At 39.2% G+C, this 19,429-nt stretch overlaps 1 protein-coding gene across 1 annotated transcript; it reads left to right on the forward strand.

Annotated features, from left to right (window-relative positions):
• Window positions 1-224: 224 nt before the first annotated feature.
• LOC126491330 (zinc finger protein 431-like) lies at window positions 225-18,679 on the forward strand. The gene is given in 6 exon segments (XM_050126893.1): window positions 225-364; window positions 12,989-13,115; window positions 13,318-13,378; window positions 14,451-15,546; window positions 15,548-15,719; window positions 15,722-18,679. Coding segments are annotated over 6 exon segments (1,569 nt in total). The 5' UTR covers window positions 225-361; the 3' UTR covers window positions 15,832-18,679.
• Window positions 18,680-19,429: the final 750 nt, after the last annotated feature.

Consider the following 19,429-nt stretch of genomic DNA (forward strand, 5'->3'; position numbering starts at 1 on the left):
CTTCTGAGTTTATACACTTCCTTTTAAAACTGAACGCATTGGTTTAGATTAACAAGAGACTTGCTGTTGAATTTGGTACAAATCTGCCAATCTGGGATAGGTCTGTGCTTAATCTGGAAGCCAACATTGGGAACCACCCATTCCTGTCACTCAGGCCTTACTAGCCAATCAGAGCCTCCAGCGGACCCGCATGTCAGATGGGCAGGTTCTTCCGGGTGCCAGGCTCCAGTGCTCAGCTAAGAAGTCGGTGATCTGCTTGCCTGTGTCTTGTGGACTCTGTTTTGGGGAAAGCGTGGGTGAGCTCTGCAGCCGGGCCATGGTGAGAGACGAGTAGCTGTCCGCAGACGAGGAGTGGCCGGCCATGGTGAGTGAGGGCCCACTATCCCCAGACTGGGTGGAGCGGCCGGCTACTCCACACGACCCTGTGTGGTTAGTCTGTCCTGGGCTGGGTGGGAGCGAGAGGCCAGAGAGTTTGATTTGTTCCTGCTGACCCTGTGTGTCCCTTGTGTGGTACTTGCAAGTCCCTGGGCCAGGGCGGCAGCCTCTGAATAACGTCACTCTGCAGGCTGCATCTGCGGAGAGCACTGGAGTGGGACTGTGCTTTGAAATAAGTATTCTTTTGTTGACATCGCTGTGAAATGTTGGTGCCTGCAGAGCTCATTTTGTCACCATGGAAGGCAGCTTTGCCAAACTCGGAGAGTTCTCGTCTCTCTAGTATATAACAGAACGTTTAACATTTAGGTTTAGGACCCATCTGGAGTTAATTTTGTGGAGCGTGTAAATGGTATCACGTGTTGAATAGCATTCCCCTGCTAAACTGTGAATTGATGTATAGGACTTACCAATTCTTAGGCTACATTAAGTCACACAAAGTAGAATTTAGGTAAGGGACAGCCACCTACCACATGTCCCAAAGATAAGTAGTATGTTACCATGCCTGTTAGAGATCAATATGATAAGATGTAAATGTGTGTTCACCAGAATTAATCACCTGTTAAACTACATTCTCTAAACAAAGGAGACAATCCTGACTTTCAACCACCGGAAAGACCCAATCAAAGATAAGGCCTCTACATGCTGCTCAAGGGGACGATAGAGGGTCACAACCAACATTTAGTCCTGGTATGCCAGAAAGATATATTAATTCTAGAACAGGTGCTACCCCGGTCTTTTGAAAAGTGGTTTTGAGTCAAGTTCTCCTATGCTGATTGTAGTGGGCTTGAACACTGTAGCCCCATAGGGCACTGCCCTTGCTATTCCCTTGCAAACCACCCTAAATTCTTGGATTGCAAGTCTGTAGAACAACAGAGTTCTAAACTTGCCAGTTTGAGTCACATAGTGGGCTATCTCTTGCAGCAACAGGAAAAAGGATTTGTGTGTGGAGCACGGCTTCTCTCTTCAGACCATAAGAGGAGGAACAGTGTACTATGTACGCTGCACGGGTAACAGACTAGCAATAGCCAGGTCACAGACGGAAGTTAAGACTGCAGTGGTGTCCATTATAAAGAAGGACCTGGTGGGGCAGGGTGAGTGACTGTCTGTGTAATTTCCCAGTGTGTATTAATTCTATCTGTGTGAATGAAAGCCGAGAGAATGGGTGGGTGTACAATTTATGGAGGGTAACTTGAACGACTGAGTATTCAGTTTTTCAGTTAGGGTTCCCTCTTCTGAAAATGTGCAGTCCCAGTTGACACTGCTCAGTCAGCTGAGAGGTCTGAGACACAGGCTGTAAATCCAGTCAGGATATAGCACTCAGCAGCTAATATTTTACAAAGTCATACAATGTCTTATTAATGCATTCTCTCTACCAGAGAAGGGCCCACTCTCTTTCCCAGTCAGCATTGCTGAGTGTTCTAATTGTGTTTGTCATTTTAAAAGTCAATCATTGGAATCATTTTTTTTTTTACATTTCCCTTTATTTAAATGCAGATAGTTTAGAAAGTTTTAGAAAAGTGGTGATGGGGATCACCCTTCAGCACACATAATTAGAATGCTTTCTGCTTCTGCTAGCCACCTGGTTGTGATTAGTGAAGCTCAGTTAGAGGGGGCACAAGGTGTTTCTGAGCTGCAGAGGTATCTCAGGTGTGCATGGTGTTAAGCAGGTGAACAAGGCAGATTCCGTGTCTTATGCCATAATCCACTGTGGCAGGACGCAGATATTATTTTTGTACATTGGGTTTTGATTGGGCATGAGTGGGTCTGGGTTTGCTTGAAACCACAAGGGACCATGAGTTACTGTAGAGCCATTGGTGACTCTGCAGAAGATCACCTCCATTTGCAGAGGGAGTTTGGAGCATGACTCCAGAGTATAGAAACTCTCTGGAAGAAATATCATCAGTTGGAGGGTAAGAAACAACACATGTTTTAAAGGTCACATTGAGTTGATTTTGTATGAGTTATAAAGTCTGTGCTTACTTAATTTCTGTATGCATAGAATCATAGATAACTGGGGAACATTGACCAAGATCACACATTTCCTGTCTGAGTTTCCTTTGATTACAAGTTAACTATATTTTTCTGCTTTTATTCTTAGCTTTTTCTCTCTGTTGCCTTTATTCTTTAAGAAATATTATACATTTTCTTGATTAGTGTACCTCTTGTTGTAAATATAGAAGTCACACTGTGTCAATCTGTGTACTAATTTTCCTAATCCCATTGAGCATTCTTAGTGTTTCCACTTTGCATGTAACTTTGGAATCATCTTTCCTGTCAATAAATTTTTGGGCATTGTTGCTGGATTGTGTTCAATTTATGGTGCAAACCTCTTAATATTGATGCATCATGTTCCAATGGATGATTTATTTACTTTATTTATTTAGATGTTGTTGCTGTTAACTTGTGAAAGACTTGTAATTTATTGGATAAAAAGTATTATGGGTCTTGGTAGGTCACTTAGCACTTGTTTCTTCTTAGGGATGATCTGAGTTCAGATCTCAGCTCCCAAGTTGGAGGTTCAAAACCACGTGCTACTCCATTTCCGGGGGATTTGATACCATCTTTTCTGGTATATAGCCTCTACACACATGGAATACATTCTCTCAAACACATAAACATGCATATAAAAATGGGGTAAATTCATTTTCAGAAGTGCTGTTTTACTTATAAAACAATTGCAGCAAAACAAATTGCTTCCAGTTTAATACAAGTCATACGATATCTCCTTAAAAATCTGTTATCTGTTGCATTTGGTTAGAAGATTTTATTCCTTCACTCTGATGCAGACTTATATCTAATCATCCATCATAGGAAAATGATCCTAACTTTCATGAACAGGACGGTAGACATGCATAATTAGTATTCCAAAAGTCATGTTTTATTATGCTGACGTTCATTACACAAGATTCACACCCTAAATCCCAAACTAAGATCCTAAGCCTGTTTCCCCATGACTGTTCCCCTATTGGATGTATCTTAGTTAAGGTCAGGTCTAAACTCTAACAGAAGTCTCTGGATCCTGGGGGAAGATGATCTAGCTGCAGTATAGATCAAGGTGATGTTTCTCCAGATATGCAAGAGCATTGCTCTTGGTCTCTGATTATATAATCTCCACTGGGCATCCTGGTATTCTAGTGCTGTGTCTGGATATCTTGAGTGAGTTATCAGTGGCCTCCTGTTATGAGGTACAGCCTTGTGTGTAGAGGGATGCCTGGCTAAGCTATTTTTACACACCTAAAAGGCTTTTTTTTTCTATGCTCATTACATTTCTTCCCTGTTTCTTGAGGCACACACAATGACAATGGGGACCACACATAAGAATTATTAGGAATTTGTAAATTTGGGCCACAACAGGGAAAGAAGCATATTACTAACAGGCATATAAATGCAGAAAAACAAGTGGCAGGAAGTAAACGAGTAATTAATTAAAATCTTTAAACAATGTAGAATACAGGATATTGCCTTGATCCCTCTGACATATATTTTCCAAATTTTATATTTTTTTAGGTTTGGTATATACCAAGTTGAAAATATGTTCAGAAGTAAAAGGAAATGCAATCACTTTCCTAGCAAGTCATCTTCAGTTCATTATTATAATAGGGTACCCGAGTCAAAAACATGTCTCTGTTCAAATGTTAGACTGTCCTTAGAAAGGAGTTGTAACTCCAGTAGCATTTTATATAGCCAGACAACCAGGGTCTTCAGAATATAGTGAGGTCTGGTGTATCTCTGGCGGTGTAATACATGTCATCTGTGGGTTGGAAGACCTTCATAGAGCATGCAGTTGAGACTCCATTGCCACGGTCTGTGAGTGGGCTTGCATGTTGAAATAGGAGCGGCAGGGCTGCGTCCCCGGCACCCAGCCGCCCGCATGGCTAGCTTATGCCCAGAAATAATTACACGGAAACTGTATTCTTTCAAACACTGCCTGGCCTGGCTAGTTCCAGTTTCTTATTGGTTAGCTCTTACATATTGTCCTAACCCATTTCTAATATTCTGTGTAGCCCACGAGCTGGCTTACCAGGGAGGATCTTAACCTGCGTCTGTCTGGGGTGGGAGAATCATGGCGACTCCTCACTCAGCTTCTTTCTCCCAGCATCCTATTCTGTTTACTCCGCCTACCTAAGGGTTAGCCTATCAAATGGGCCTAGGCAGTTTCTTTATTAATAAGAAATCACTCCCACATCACTTGCAAAGACCTAAGTGGTCAGTTCTGACATTTGGAACTCACTAGACAGAGAGAGGATGGGTGGTCACAAAGATGTTGGCCCCAAGTGAAATGTATGTCTTTGTGTAGCAGATACCTGTTGTATTAGTTCAAGTAGCCCATAGGAAAGAATCAGTGGGTACAACAAATTCATCCCCAGTTTCCTAGGCAATGGGTGTATGTGCTAAACTGGTACTTCATTGTCCATATAGACTAAGATAAAGCAAATATGTTTTACAGAATCTATGCTCACACCAAGAAGTTTGCCTTGGGTCCAGTAGAGACTTATAGATCACTGTTTTTGTTCCAAATATTTTAGAAAAATACTTAGGTCTATGGACTCCTTTCTATTTCATCACAATAACTATAACAAACTATATTTCCAATAGCTTTACAATGGTCATATTGAAATTAGAATACATTGCTGGTGTATGTGAAATTTAGGATGAAGTGTTCATTACCCCACTGTTATGGTAGGAATTTATATAAGATGTAGTAGGGTATGTCAAAATATTACACTTTACTCTTGGTTTGTTTGTATAGTTAGCTGTTGGTATTGTGGCTATTCCATTTATTGTTCCTGTTGCTATAGATAAGGTTGTTTATCAAGGTGATGATGTTGCTGATATTGACCATCTCAATGGTGATGTGATGGTAAAACACGCAATGGTGGTGTTGAAGAGCCTGAGCTTGACTCGATGGGTATTGTTAACTTTATAGAATTTAACAGGAGCTGTCCCAGGAACAGTGTCCTGGGTGCCTTGGACCAGCAGATACACACCATGGCATTGTTCCATCTTGTGCTCTTTTTATTTTCTTGTTACATTTCTGTGAGGCATAGGGCGTAATTTGTTAGGGCACTGCCTTGCCACTTTCTATTTCCTTCTCTGTCTGGGCAGAAGGTAAAATGTCCAGTTAGCACCAGAGCTGAATAAATTAAGGCTAAGACAATTACTATCCTGATGAAAATGCAGATCCAATATATTGGGTTTGGTCCTAGGCACAGTATACTTGTAGGTCATCTAATTTTCTAAGGTTCACATTGTCCTTGTCTGTGGTCCAGATTTTATTGTCTTTTCCAGGACTCCTTTAAGTCTTGAGTATTTCCATTCTAGAAAGCAGATTTATGGGAAATTACTCTGCATGATCAGGAAATATCTGGTTGTTGTTCCATCTCTAAGTCTGACTTACTAATGTCTTCTAAGGGAGAAGCTCTATTCAATCTTTGTCTGGTATTTAACTCATAGCATATGATTTCAATAGCCTTTTCCAATGGGAATCTTTGAGTTGTAATAAGTTGGTTTTAAGCAGTCAATTTCATCTTTCTACATTGGCAGCTGCAGTTGGGTTATACGCTAAATGGAAGACCCACTGTATGTCCATAGTCTGGAACCACTTCTAGACTTTAGAACCTATAAAGTATGTTCCTTGATGTGAATCAATAATTATTGGGCAGCTATATCTGACTATCCAACACCAGAGTAAGTATTTTGTTGCCAACTGGTCTGGTCTATGACTTTGCTAGCTAATCCAAGCTCTTTTCTTACATCTACAAGGGTGCAGGCATATAGGCATCTGTGAGTACTCAAGAGTCCAATGAAATCTCTTTTCAGTTTGTAATTAAATTGTTTAGGAGACCATGTTACAAATGGTATTTCATGTCTGAATCTAGTTTAAGTGCTGGATAAAGGTGGCCCTGTCTTTACAGGCCTGCCAGGATAACTTACGAGTTCTTTTATAAAACCATTGGAACAAAGCACGAGTCCTTGAATGTCCCAATGCGTTATGTAATCTTAGGATTTCTTCTTTACTAAATATGGTAACATTCTTCAGTTTCTTAATTTTCTGATCTGGGTTACTTTTAATATTCTCAAAGATTTATCTGGATTTAATTTAGTTCTCCCTCAGTTTTTAGTGTTGGGATAAGCTTTCAAATTTAGCAGCTGTGGGATCTATCGTCCTTGATAAACCATTCCAAATTTGTTTCCTAGGAATTTTTAATATTCTAGTCTTAATTGAACATGATGACAATTTGCTATTTCATTATTTTTAGATGTCTTGGTTGTCTTGCCTATGTGTGCATTTACATGGGTTACATAAATTTTGATGCCTTTGCTATTTTTTGTCATTTACGTCCATGCCTCCCTTGACCAAATGTTTTTGCATTCATCTGACGGTTAGTAGTTTTCCATTTTGATGACCGTATAGCTAAACCAATGCAAACATACCATGAATTAAAGAAGATACAGACTTCCCTTTTCCCTTGCTTAGCTGTTGGTCTTCTAGCTAACAGCTTTGCTATGACTTCAGTACGTTGTGCTGATGTGTTGGTTCCTTCCTCAGTAACAGCCATAATCCCTCCCCTTGCCCCCACTCCCTCCCGCAAACCTCCATTCCCTACCCCTGCTCTAAAGGCCACTGCTTTCCATTCAGTTTTGCTTCTGTCAGTGGTTCGTGATCCCTTAGTAAACCATTTGTTAGCCAAATGCTGTGACCATTCCGTTGGTCTGCACAGTCCAGTAGGTACCTCTTTTGGGTAATGGCTGAGAAGTTTAGAATGGGGACTACAGGCAACTGAGCTGTTTCCTTAGTGCTTGAAGGCTCAGACACCTTTGGCTACCATGTCCTGGTCATCATGGAGTTCAGGCAGGTACCATTTCCACTGTTACACCTTTCCTAGTATAGCTAAATCCACAAAGGAGTCTGCCTTTAAGCAGATCCAATCCACCCTTGAGCTAGTATCTAAATGCCTTTCATTCTCAAAGGTTCAGTAACTCGACCAGGTGTCCTTTTATGAGGATGGAAGGGTCACAAGTTCCTTCTGCCAGAACTAAGAAGAATGACTGCTTTTATCAAACAAATACTTTCCTCAAGCACCTGTGGTACTGGAGGCTCTTATTCAAATGTCTGACCTAGGGGCAAGGACTTCCTTGGGGACCAGACACTAAATTAAGAGCAGTTTTCATTCCCCAGGAGGCAGGCTGCAGCTCTAGCACTGAGCTGTTCCCCAATTGCTTTCCTTTGTGTCCTAGTGTTAGTATATGGGCCTGTTTCTCTCAGATGCTCCCAAAAGGGAAGGTCCTGATGTCCTACTCCTTTTTAACCATGCTGTACCATTCCGATTCCTCTATCATTATTAACTGAACTCTTATCCTTACTGTCCTTGGGCTCTAGATCTGGATGTTATGCTTTAAATCTCTAGCTGTTCTTGGTATAATCAGGAGGGCACGGTAGGGATTCCTGTGTGCTGTCGTACACAGGATGTGTTTCCACTGTGGTGGGTATTTTTTCCAAAGAATTATTTTGTTTACATTTTATACATTTTCATCTTTCAAAGCCTACACAAAATATCCCAAAGGAAAAGGCATAAAGAAACTCCCAAATGTATAGTGCAAATCATTGAGAGTGAACGTGACAGGGTGCTGGAGAATTGTGGTCTGCAAAGTGTAAATGCTAGGATTTGTCGAGCAGCAATGGCCACCAGGTGGTCCCTGCCACCCATTACCATTCTTCCTAAATGTTTACTAAAGAAAACATCTATAAATGATTTCACCAATTTTTAGTGAGGCAGTGAGTTGCTTTACAGTTGAAATTATTCTCACTAAATTCTGTTACTTAATCATTCAACAATTGTTGAACATGCATCCTGTGCTAAGAGTCGTTGTGATCCTCTTAAAAGTCAAGCTACAACTTGATATTTGCTTGGAAGCTTTCCTTATAATTTTTGGCTGGACGCAGGCTTAGTGCTGGTTTGGTTGCTTACATTTTTCTATTTCTTTCTTGATTTTTATTTTTCTTCATAAATGTACTCCTAAGTACCTGTAGGCTTTTGTTTCTTTTTTATTTGTACCTTTCTTGATTAGTTCCAAGCAAGCAGTTTGTTAGTAATTTTTGTCACATTCATTTCCTAAATTATACCTCACTTTGCAGTTCATTTGCACCATGTATCTGTCTTCTCCTGGAATGAAACAGATACCATGACTCCATTCTTTCATAGTCCTTTTCACCTGGAACAAAACATACCATTAAAAATCTTTTCATTTTATATTTTATTTTTTATTCAGATTTTGGTTCTTACTATAGAAATGGCTGGAGTGGATCTTGATGTTGTAGACTAGACTGGGCCAAACCCACAGAGAACCACCTGTTTCTAATAAAATTACTCTTTATTCTAGAATTGAAAGTACATCTTGAAAGTTATTATACATGTATATGTAATGTATAATTTTCTTTTGTCTGTTGTGGAAACATGACCCACCCAGCAGGTCCAGTTATTCAGGGACTGAAGAGGTTATACCTGTATGAATCATGGGCCAGAGAAAAGAAGGAGACCAAGCAAGATTCAGTTGTCAAGGTCTCCGTTCATTAGGGTAATGGTTGCGGCTTATATAGCCCTTGAATGAGGAACTTGGCTTGGGGTGGGAGGTAGGGGTAAGAAGTAACTTTGCCGGGATAGCAAAGGTCACCAGTCAGCACACCTAGTGTTCTCTGTGTAAGCAGAAACATTCCTTTTGTGATTCTGTTAACAAACAGTTCTCAAGATAGTTGGGGTGTGGGGCTCTCTGCAAACATCCTTAGGACAATGGTCCCTGACAGAAACAGGGTCTTACCATGTGATCCCCACTTTGCTCAGCTTCCTGAATTAGGAGATTAGAGGAATGATCCACAGTTTCGGCTTCTGTTTTTATTTTCATTGTGTTCAAAAACAAAAAACAAAGTCTTGCCAAGTGGTGGTGGAGCATACCTTTAATTCCAGCACTCTGGAGACAGAAGCAGGAAGATCTCTGAGTTCTAGGCCAGCATGGTCTACAGAGCAAGTTCCAGGACAACCAGGACTATTAGACAAACTATCTCAAAAACAAGCAAACAAGCTTAACAAAAAAGGTCTTCAGAGGTTCTTTTTTAAAATTTTAAAAAACTTTAAAAGGAAACATAAGAATGGTACAAAAAAAAAACTAAGGAGAAGGTTGTGGTATCTTTGTAGGAATTCTACGAACCTGTTCACAGAACTTCAGTCTTGGGATTTTCAGTAATTAGTGTGAAAAGAATATTTGGAATACATGACAGATGTTATTTTTTTGTGTTGAACAATGTCTCCATTGAATATTAGTTTCTGACTGTGTGAGACTTTAGTAGTTACATATTTTATTACTTACATTTAGAGATTGTCTTTAGTAGATAGTAAAACTGCTTGTTTTAGAGAGTGAGTATTTCCTCTAAGGATTCTCAAGTTTCTGCCTAGATGATGATTTTATCCCATCAGTTCTGGATACGTGTTCTCATCTTCTAATATATCCACTGGGTATGTTGAGTATGCTTCATCAGAAAATCTAAAATCGTGTCAAATTGTTGAAAAGCCTTATGGATGATACCTGCTTAGCTGGTAATGTCTAAAGAGACACTCCAGACCTCTAAATGTACTGAATTTTTTTTTGTGTGCAACACACTAACATAGTAGTGATCAGTAGAAATATTTTAAATTTTCTAGATATAATTTAATAATATCTAGGTCTGGTTTTTTAATTGAGCTCTACATTTTTCTCTGCTCCCCTCCCTGCCTCTCACTTTCCCCCTTCAACCCTCCCTCAAGGTCCCCATGCTTGCAATTTACTCAGGAGATCTTGTTCTTTTCTACTTCCCATGTAGATTAGATCTATGTAAGTCTCTCTTAGTGTCCTCTTTGTTGTCTAAGGTCTCTGGGATTGTGGTTTGTAGGCTGGTTTTCTCTGCTTTATGTTTAAAAACCACCTATGAGTGAGTACATGTGATAATTGTCTTTCTGTGTCTGAGTTACCTCACTCAAAATAATGTTTTCTAGCTCCATCCATTTTCCTGCAAAATTCAAGATGTCGTTATTTTTTTCTGCTGTGTAGTACTCCATTGTGTAAATGTACCACATTTTCCTTATCCATTCTTCGGTAGAGGGGCATTTAGGTTGTTTCCAGGTTCTGGCTATGACAAACAATGGTGTTATGAACATAGCTGAGCACATGTCCTTGTGGCACGATTGAGCATCCTTTGGATATATACCCAAAAGTGGTATTGCTGGGTCTTGAGGAAGGTTGTTTCCTAATTTTCTGAGAAATTGCCACACTGACATCCAAAGGGGTTGTACCAGCTTGCATTCCCACCAGCAATGCCAAAGTGTTCCCTTTTTCCCATAACCTCCCCAGCATAAATTATCATCAGTGTCTTTGATCTTGGCCATTTCTACAGGTGTAAGATGGAATCTCAGAGTTGTTTTGATTTGCATTTTTCTGATGACTAAGGATGCTGAACATTTCCTTAAGTATCTTTCAGCCATTTTAGATTCCTCTGTTGATAGTTCTCTGTTTAGGTCTGTACTCCATTTTTTATTGGATTATTTGTTCTTTTGATGATCTGTTTCTTGCGTTCTTTGTAGCACCTTTATCATTTGTATTCTGGAGGGCTACTGACCTTATATCCTGCCACATCACTGAAACTCTATCAGCTGTAGGAGTTCCCTCATCAAATTTTTGGGATCGCTTATGTGTATTGTCATATCATCTGCAAATAGCAAAAGTTCGACTTCATTTCCAATTTGTATCCCTTTGATCTCCTTTTGTGTCTTACTGCTCTAGCTAGAACTTCAGGTACTGTTTTGAATAGTTATGGAGAGAGTTGTAGCCTTTTCTTGTTCCTATTAGTGGTGGGGGTTGATGTGTGATTTAAGCGTTCATAATGTTTCTTTTACAAATGTTTTTGCCCTTATATTTGGGGAATAAACATTCAAATTAAGATTTCATTTCAATGGAGTTTTCCTGTGATGAATATGAAATGTCATTCTCCATCTTGATTTGATCAATTTTAGTTTGGAGTATATTTTGTTAGATATTAGGATAGCTATACCAGCTTGATTATCAAGTCTATTTGATTGGGAAGTTTTTTCTCAATTTTTTTACTCTGAGGTAATGTCTGTCTTTGAAGTTGAGGTGTGTTTCTTGTATGCAGCAGCAGGACAGCTCCTGTTTTAGTATCCATTCTGTTAGACTGTGTCTTTTCACAGGTGAATTGAGTGCATCGATATAAAGAAATGGTAGTGACCAGTGATTAATTCCTGGTTTTCTTTCTTTTTTTTTTTTTTTTTTTTTTTTGGTTTGTTTTTCGTGGTGGTAGTATTGGATGTGTGTTTTCCTTTTTAGGGGTTTGGTGGTGTGGAATTTTTCTATTGCCTGTAGTTTTGTATGTACAGCTAACTTCCTTGGATTGGAGTTTTCCTTCTAGTATTTTCTGTAGGGTTGGATTTGTTTATAGGTATTGTTTACAGTGATAAAAAGCAAATAGTTGAACAGAAAATGTAGTCGCAGATGACATTCAGAGGCAGGAACATTTAAGGAGATCATCCCAATTCAAGAGAAGGCACTTGCTCTATAGTAGAAGCCTAGCAAAGCATCTTACGGGCAAGGCTCCATCCTCTTAAGCCTTCAGTTAATGGCAGAATTAGACAAAATAATTCCTAATCCCTGGATGCAGTTTCATACAAAACCTGCTGCAACTGGTCTTACCTACTTTGTTTATTTTGAATCCTTTAGAACAGATATGTGTCTTCTACATGTATGCATGTCTTTACACCACATATGTGTGTTCCCCTAGTAGTTATAAGATCACCTCAGAACCCCACAACTTGGAGTAATGGGTAATTGGGGACCCTTCAGTAAGTAGTGGCAGGCAGTTGAGCACACCTGTCTGCAAGACCAGCAAGAGCGCTTAACTGCTGAGCCATCTTAACTGTCCTATTGTTTTTACTTATGATCAATATTTACATTGCTAATGTTTTAGCTTTAATTTTCAATTGTAAAATTACACATCCCTTTTAGTAAAAATCTTATTAATGGTACAGTTTAAACTGGGGCACTTCAATACAGAACTTTGATTGATTTTTGTGAGGGAGATAGGGTGCTATTAATATGTAACTCCGGTTGTCCTGAAACTCACTGAGTAGGCCACAGCGCCATCTAACTCAATTAAACTCAACTGCCTCTGCCTCCTGAGTGCTAGTAGTAAAAGCATAAGCCAATACACCCAGCTTGACTGTCTTTTTTGTAATTAGTAATTGATCATTCAGTTTCTTTGGTGTGTAGTCAGTACTATTGATCTTCTTCTGTCTCTGTTAATTGGCATTTAGCTTTCAAAGGATACAGATGTGGCAAGTGAATCTCTTATTCATTTTACTTCTAAAGAGACTTGGTGATTACATTAAAATTCTGTGTCATGGAATAAGTATGGGAAGCACCAGAATTATGAGGCTATATTGTCAAGGAAGTATACATTTTCAATGTTGTCAGTGTCATGCTTTCTTTTGTTTACATTTATGGGGCATTTAAGAATGCAGTGACCTACAATGATGTGCATCTCGACTTCAGTTGGGAAGAATGGACTTTGTTGGATCTCTCCCAGAAGAGCCTGTACAAAGATGTGATGCTGGAGACCTACAGGAACCTCACTGCTATAGGTAAGATTGGGGATTTTCCTTTATGTTTCCAAATAAGCGGACCGCGTTTGTTGTTTATTGGTTCGCGTGTATAATTTCAGTTGAGAAAGAGGAAGAATGAGGTGAATGATTAGGCAAGATTCTAAGGTTATCTGAGTCTAGTAAGTTAAATTGTGAACAATTCCCAATAACATATCATACATTTTCTTGTACTGTATTTTAGGCTACAGTTGGAAAGACCATAACATTGAAGAACATTGCCAAAATTCTAGAAGACATGGAAGGTAATTTTATGTGCAAGTGATGAAAATGTTCTCTGAAGAAATTTTAATGTTTCCTGGAAATTTTAAAGAAAAGCAACAATACAAATTCTAAAAAAGAAAAACCCCTCAATTTTAGTTAGCTGACCTGTGTTTCCAAGACATTCCTCTAAGAAAGACAGCAAGGAATTAGCTGCTTTAGCTGATGTCACCATTTGCTTCATATCCCCAGGGAAGCTATGCTCTTGAACTGAAAATCCATTTAGTTTCATCCTACTCAGGTATTGCAGAGTATATACATTGAATAGGTGATAAGTATATGTCCAAAACCTTCTAACGAGCAAATAGTGCACAGAAAAGCTATTGTTACTCATGTTCTTGTTGTGATGCTATTCAGTTAAGATTAACAGATTATGAATCAGAAAGTTTGTTGTGACGTAACCTTAATCCCTATACTGCACGTCTATGAGGAACAGAAAGTCAAACTATGTGCATGCAATGTTCAAACCTAGGTATTTCCTATGTCACTCTGTACACAAGCATTGAGAGCACCCGGATACAGAAAGAAGCAATATAACTCTTTCCCGAACAGTCAGGGCATATGAAGTAGTCCTCCATCTGAGCAGAATTGTTAAATATGAAACAAATTTAGAATTACTTGGTTTCCCAATGTCATTGGGACTATATCAGTAAACTCACACTGCAGAAATGCTCTATGAGTATTGGAATGTATAACTACTTCTGTATGTCCTGGTTCATCTCGCAAATGCAGTATCACTCGCACCATATGAAAACTTAGGAATGCAATATGTATGGTAAAGCTCTGAGTTCTTTCAGTTCTGCTTAAATTGTGAAAAATCTTAAATAGAAGGAAGAGGCTGTAAATGGGAGCCATGTAATAAAGGCTTTTACCATCACAGGCATCTTCAGAGACAGAAAACAGCCCTTAATGAAGGGAGTGCCATGAGTATAAACCCTGTAGAGTATAAAAGCCTTGCTCTTTACAATTAGACTTAATTGTAAATTAACTGATGTAGATGTCAAGACTCGTCAGTGATGAATGTGGTAAAGCTTTAACATGTGCTAATCTTTGTAGGTATGAAAGAAGTCATTCTGGAGAGAAACCCTCTGAATATCCTCAGTGTGTTAAAGCCTTTGCATATCACAGTCATCTCCAAAGCCATGAAAGAATTCATACTGAAGAGAAACTCTACAAAGGTATTCAGTGTGATAAAGCCTCTGGATGTCACAGTTTGCTCCAGATACATAAACGAACACATAGTGGCGAGAAACCCTATGAATGTAATCAGTGTGGAAAAGCCTTTTCAAGACTTGGTCATCTTCAAACACATAAAAGAACACATACTGGAGAGAAACCCTATGAATGTAACCAGTGTGGTAAAACATTTGCATATCACTGTTATATTCAAATACATAAAAGAACTCATACCGGAGAGAAACCCTATGAATGCAATCAGTGCGGTAAAGATTTTGCCTATCACAGTAATCTTCAAATACATAAAAGAACACATACTGGAGAGAAACCTTATGAATGTAATCAGTGTGGTAAAGCCTTTGCACACAACAATGCTCTCCAAATACATAAAAGAACACATAGTAGAGAGAAACCTTATAAATGTAATCAGTGTGGTAAAGCCTTTGCACAGAAGAGTAGTCTCCAAGATCACAAAAGAACACATACTGGAGAGAAACCCTACAAATGTAATCAATGCAATAAAGCCTTTGCACATCATAGTAATCTCCAAAAACATAAAAGAACACATACTGGAGAGAAACCCTATGAATGCGATCACTGTGGTAATGCTTTTGCATATCATAGTTATCTTCAAATACACAAAAGAACGCATACTGGAGAGAAACCTTACAAATGTAATCAATGCGATAAAGCCTTTGCACATAACAGTACTCTCCAAATACATAAAAGAACACATAGTAGAGAGAAACCTTACACATGTAATCTATGTGGTAAAGACTTTGCAGATCACAGCAGTCTCCAAAAACATAAAAGGAAACATACTGGAGAGAAACCCTATAAATGTAATCAATGCGATAAAGCCTTTGCATATAGCAGTAGTCTCCAAAAACATAAAGGAACACATACTGGAGAGAAACGCTATGAATGCAATCAAAGTGGTAAAGCCTTTGGACATCAGCATAGTCTTCTAATACATTAAAAAAACACATACTGGGGAGAAACCCTATGAATGTAAACTGTGTGATAAAAACTTTGCATGTCACAGACATCTTCAAATGCATAGAAGAACACATACTGGAGAGAAACCCTATGAATGTAACCTATGTGGTAAAGCCTTTGCATATCACAGTGATCTTCTAATCCATAAAGAATACACACTGGAGAGAAACCTTATGAATGTAATCAGTGTGATAAAGCCTTTGCGTGTGTCAGCAGTCTTCGAATCCATGAGAAAAAATCATACTGCAGAGAAACCCTTTAAATGTAGTCAGTGTGGAAAAGTTATGCACTTCATGGTAGTAAAACTCTTACTGTGTAATTGATCTAATATAGCTCTTGCATATTACAATGCTCTTTGAGGACCTGAAAAAAAAAAACTAATGCAGAATGGACTATATCTACAAAGAATTTGGTAAGATATTTAGCCAACACACTTACATTTAGATACAGAAGAATATTTTTTTCTGGAGAAAAAATCTGGCAATTGTCAACAATCTGTTCAAGCTTCATGATATCCCTGTTCATTTTGTTTGCGAATTCAAACTCATATGGACAAAAGCCCTGAGAATTTAAATGAAAAGTTTACCCTTTCAGATTCATTCTGATTCAACTTTACGAAATGACTCATCCAGGTTTAAACATTAGGTATGTGTCCTAGTGCCTTTTCTGTTGCTGTAGTAAAAACAAGTCTAAGGCAACTTACAAAAGGGTCCTTGATTCCAGAGAGATACAGGATCACCATGAAAGAGGCGTGGCAACAAGTGTCAGACACAGCAACCAGAGCAAGAAGCTAAGAATTCACCTCCCCAGCCTGCAGTTTGACATGGAGAGTGGGGTCTGGAAATGGTGTAAGGATGTAAACGCTCAGGCCCACCCCAGTGGCAAAGTTTTTACAGCAGGGCAACTGTTCCTAAATCTTCCCAAATGATACCATCTATGGAGTAGGGTTGATTTCTCTGACTTCAACCCTACTAACTTACTTTCTGCTACATGAACCAATCCATGATGAAGAAAATTGCTGTTTTACAGGAATGAATAAAAACATTCACAAGTGAAAATTTGTTTAATGACTTGTTTTAGTTTTAAGTGAGTGATATCAATGTGTCTTTGTGGGTATGTACATGTTTATCCTGGTTCTCAAGGAGGTTAGGCCTTCTAATTTTCTAGTAGCAAAAGTTTTAGGAAGTTATCAAGAACCTGACCTTGGTCCCAGGGAATGGACTTGTCTTTACTGCTTGAACATGTCTCTTACACCGTGAATATTTTACAGCCTTTATATATCATCTTGATATTAGGAAACAGGGAAAAACACATTTGATAGAAAAGCCCTACTTATGTAAACAATTTGGTAGAGACTTTAAACATCACAGTTGTTTACATTTTCAAGGAAAAGTCTTTTTCTTCTTTTCATCAGAACCTGGAAGAAGTAGATTATGTAGCGTGTTCAAACTAGTGCAATGGTAAAGACGGGCAGTTGAGTTTGTGGATTGTATTTTGAAAATTTGGGAATGGGTAATGAAGTTTGCTCTGTGTGTGGCTAGTCTATTTGTTCCATTTTGTTAGGCTTTTCTTCTGCTCATCTTCTGTTGGACTTTCGGTTGCTTGGCAGATACTTTTTTACTTCACTGTATAGAATGGAATACCTACCATCCAAGTAGTCCATTGCTTACTTAAATATCAGGCAATATGTGATCATATTTTAAAGCAATGCTATCTGTGAAACGGTGGTGGGTTGTTGTTCCAGTTTTGTTTTTCGTATTTTCACAAAGTCCTTTGAGATGTTGTTTGTTATCCAGCTAGGCATGGATGTCAGTAATTAGTCAGGGATACATTTCAACTCTTGTTTCTCATGTATCAAACTCTTTTTTTTTTTTTTAGAATTTTATTTAAAAAAAAAACTCCAAAATAGTTGAAAGTAACAATCATCAAGGATATGGGTGGCAGACACAGGCCATCCAAGGGTGTAGCTTGGAAGGTATGGTTTAGGACCGCAAAAGACTTCATCATTCATTATCCTGTGTCTATTTAAGCCATGGCTAACAGTGTTATCCACTGACTTAGCTTCTGTACCTACAGACCATGCATGGCACAGGTAGCTTTGTCTTGCAAAGTCACCCCATATACACATAGGACATTTATTGAAAAAGTTATACAAAACAATGTAACTCAAAAGCACAGTAAAAGACCGGAGTCCCTTTACTCCTGGCTTCTCAGTGCACTGCTGCCACTGTTACTGTTTCTCCTCCTCCTGGTCTTCCTTCTGTTCCCCAGTGCCAGAACTTCCTGAACCTTCCTGTTCAGACGCCATCTGGCAATTTTTGACTGGAATAGTGGTATTCCTGTGAATAAGTTTGGCTCTGTCAAAAATACCTTGCACAGTCTGCTGAATCTTGGGCATCCTCGTCATGCCACCAACCAGAATCACTTCTCTTACGTCATGCTTGCTGACTTTGGCATCTTGCAGAGCTTTCTGGCATAGAGCAATAGTTCTGTCGATTAGATGGGCGACGATGCGTTCTGAGTGCGAGTTAGCATCATATTCAGATGCTTGGGTCCAGAAGCATCCGTTGTAAGAAATGGCAAGTTGATGTCTGTCTGTACAGAGTCGGAGAGTTCACACAGCTTTCTCAGCAGCTTCCCGAACCCTCTGAACGGTCATGTAGTTTTTGATCAAATGAAGCCCTGTCTCCTGCGTGAACTTCACGATGTGCCAGAACAAATCCTGGTCAAAGTCATCACCGCATAAGGCAGTGTCCCCATGAGTGGATTTCACCGCAATCACTCCTTTCTTGATTTCCAGGATCGAAATATCAAAGTATTGACCTAAATCATACACAGCAATAAGTTTATCTTCAGCTTTATCCACACCATGGGCCAGGGCAACAGCTATAGGGTCATTCTTCACAGCACCCGCCGCTTTCTGTGCTTTGGGCTCAGAACGATATCCAATCAGTGGCTTAGTAGCAGAGAAAATTTTTGTGTGGGTGACAGCCTGTCGTTTTCCTGGCATGCCAGCAAGTTGTTCTCCAGCTGCTGTAAAGGCAACAGAACGCATCGTTCTGGCACCTTGGGCATTCACCAGGACCTGGTGACGGGCGGCCGCCAGACTCCGGGAAACTGCGGCGCCCGGGGGGGGGGGGGGGGGGGCGCAGCCAAGGCTCTGCTGGCTGCATGGTGGCTGGACGGAGGGGATGCAAGAGCAGAGAGCAAACACCGCACAGGTCCAGAGCTGCGCTTGTATCAAACTCTTGAGTACAAGTCCAAGGATAAAAGATGTGTTCACTGCATGTGTTATTTTGTTTAAACCTCTTAACAATGTTGATATTAAAATGCTTAATAGAAGAGGATATAGTAATCAATAAATACCTCATGTGTGTATCCAAAGCAGCATTTTCATCTCTCTGGTAGAGATATAATAAAATTGAATAAATAATAATTTACTGTATATCTCACAACAGATCTTGATTTGATATGAATATGCATATATTATTTGATGTTCCATGCTCTTCTTGTTCTCTTTAGTTATCTGTTTGGCACTAGATCTTAAAGTACTTCCCTCTAGGGGAATTATGAAGAGATGCCAGATACTGTAACAGCAATGAGATTTATTTAAAAAATTCTGTGTGTGTTATGTGATGTAATTATGGGTTTTCACATCATGACAGATATGTCAAGACGAGAAGACAACTTTGCGTAGTCCACTTTTTGCCATCTTTATATAAATATCAAGCTCATGATCCAGCCTTGCACACCACAGACATTCCCCACTTAACTGTCTCAATGATGCTCAAATATGATTAGTTGAAACATTGTAACAATAAAATGTCTTTTCAGTATGTAAACATATTGTTACTAAAGGT

Source organism: Alexandromys fortis, unplaced genomic scaffold (assembly GCF_014885135.2).
Source record: "Alexandromys fortis isolate MF-2015 unplaced genomic scaffold, M_Fortis_MF-2015_v1.1 scaffold_261, whole genome shotgun sequence".
In the NCBI taxonomy this organism is placed as follows: domain Eukaryota; kingdom Metazoa; phylum Chordata; class Mammalia; order Rodentia; family Cricetidae; genus Alexandromys; species Alexandromys fortis.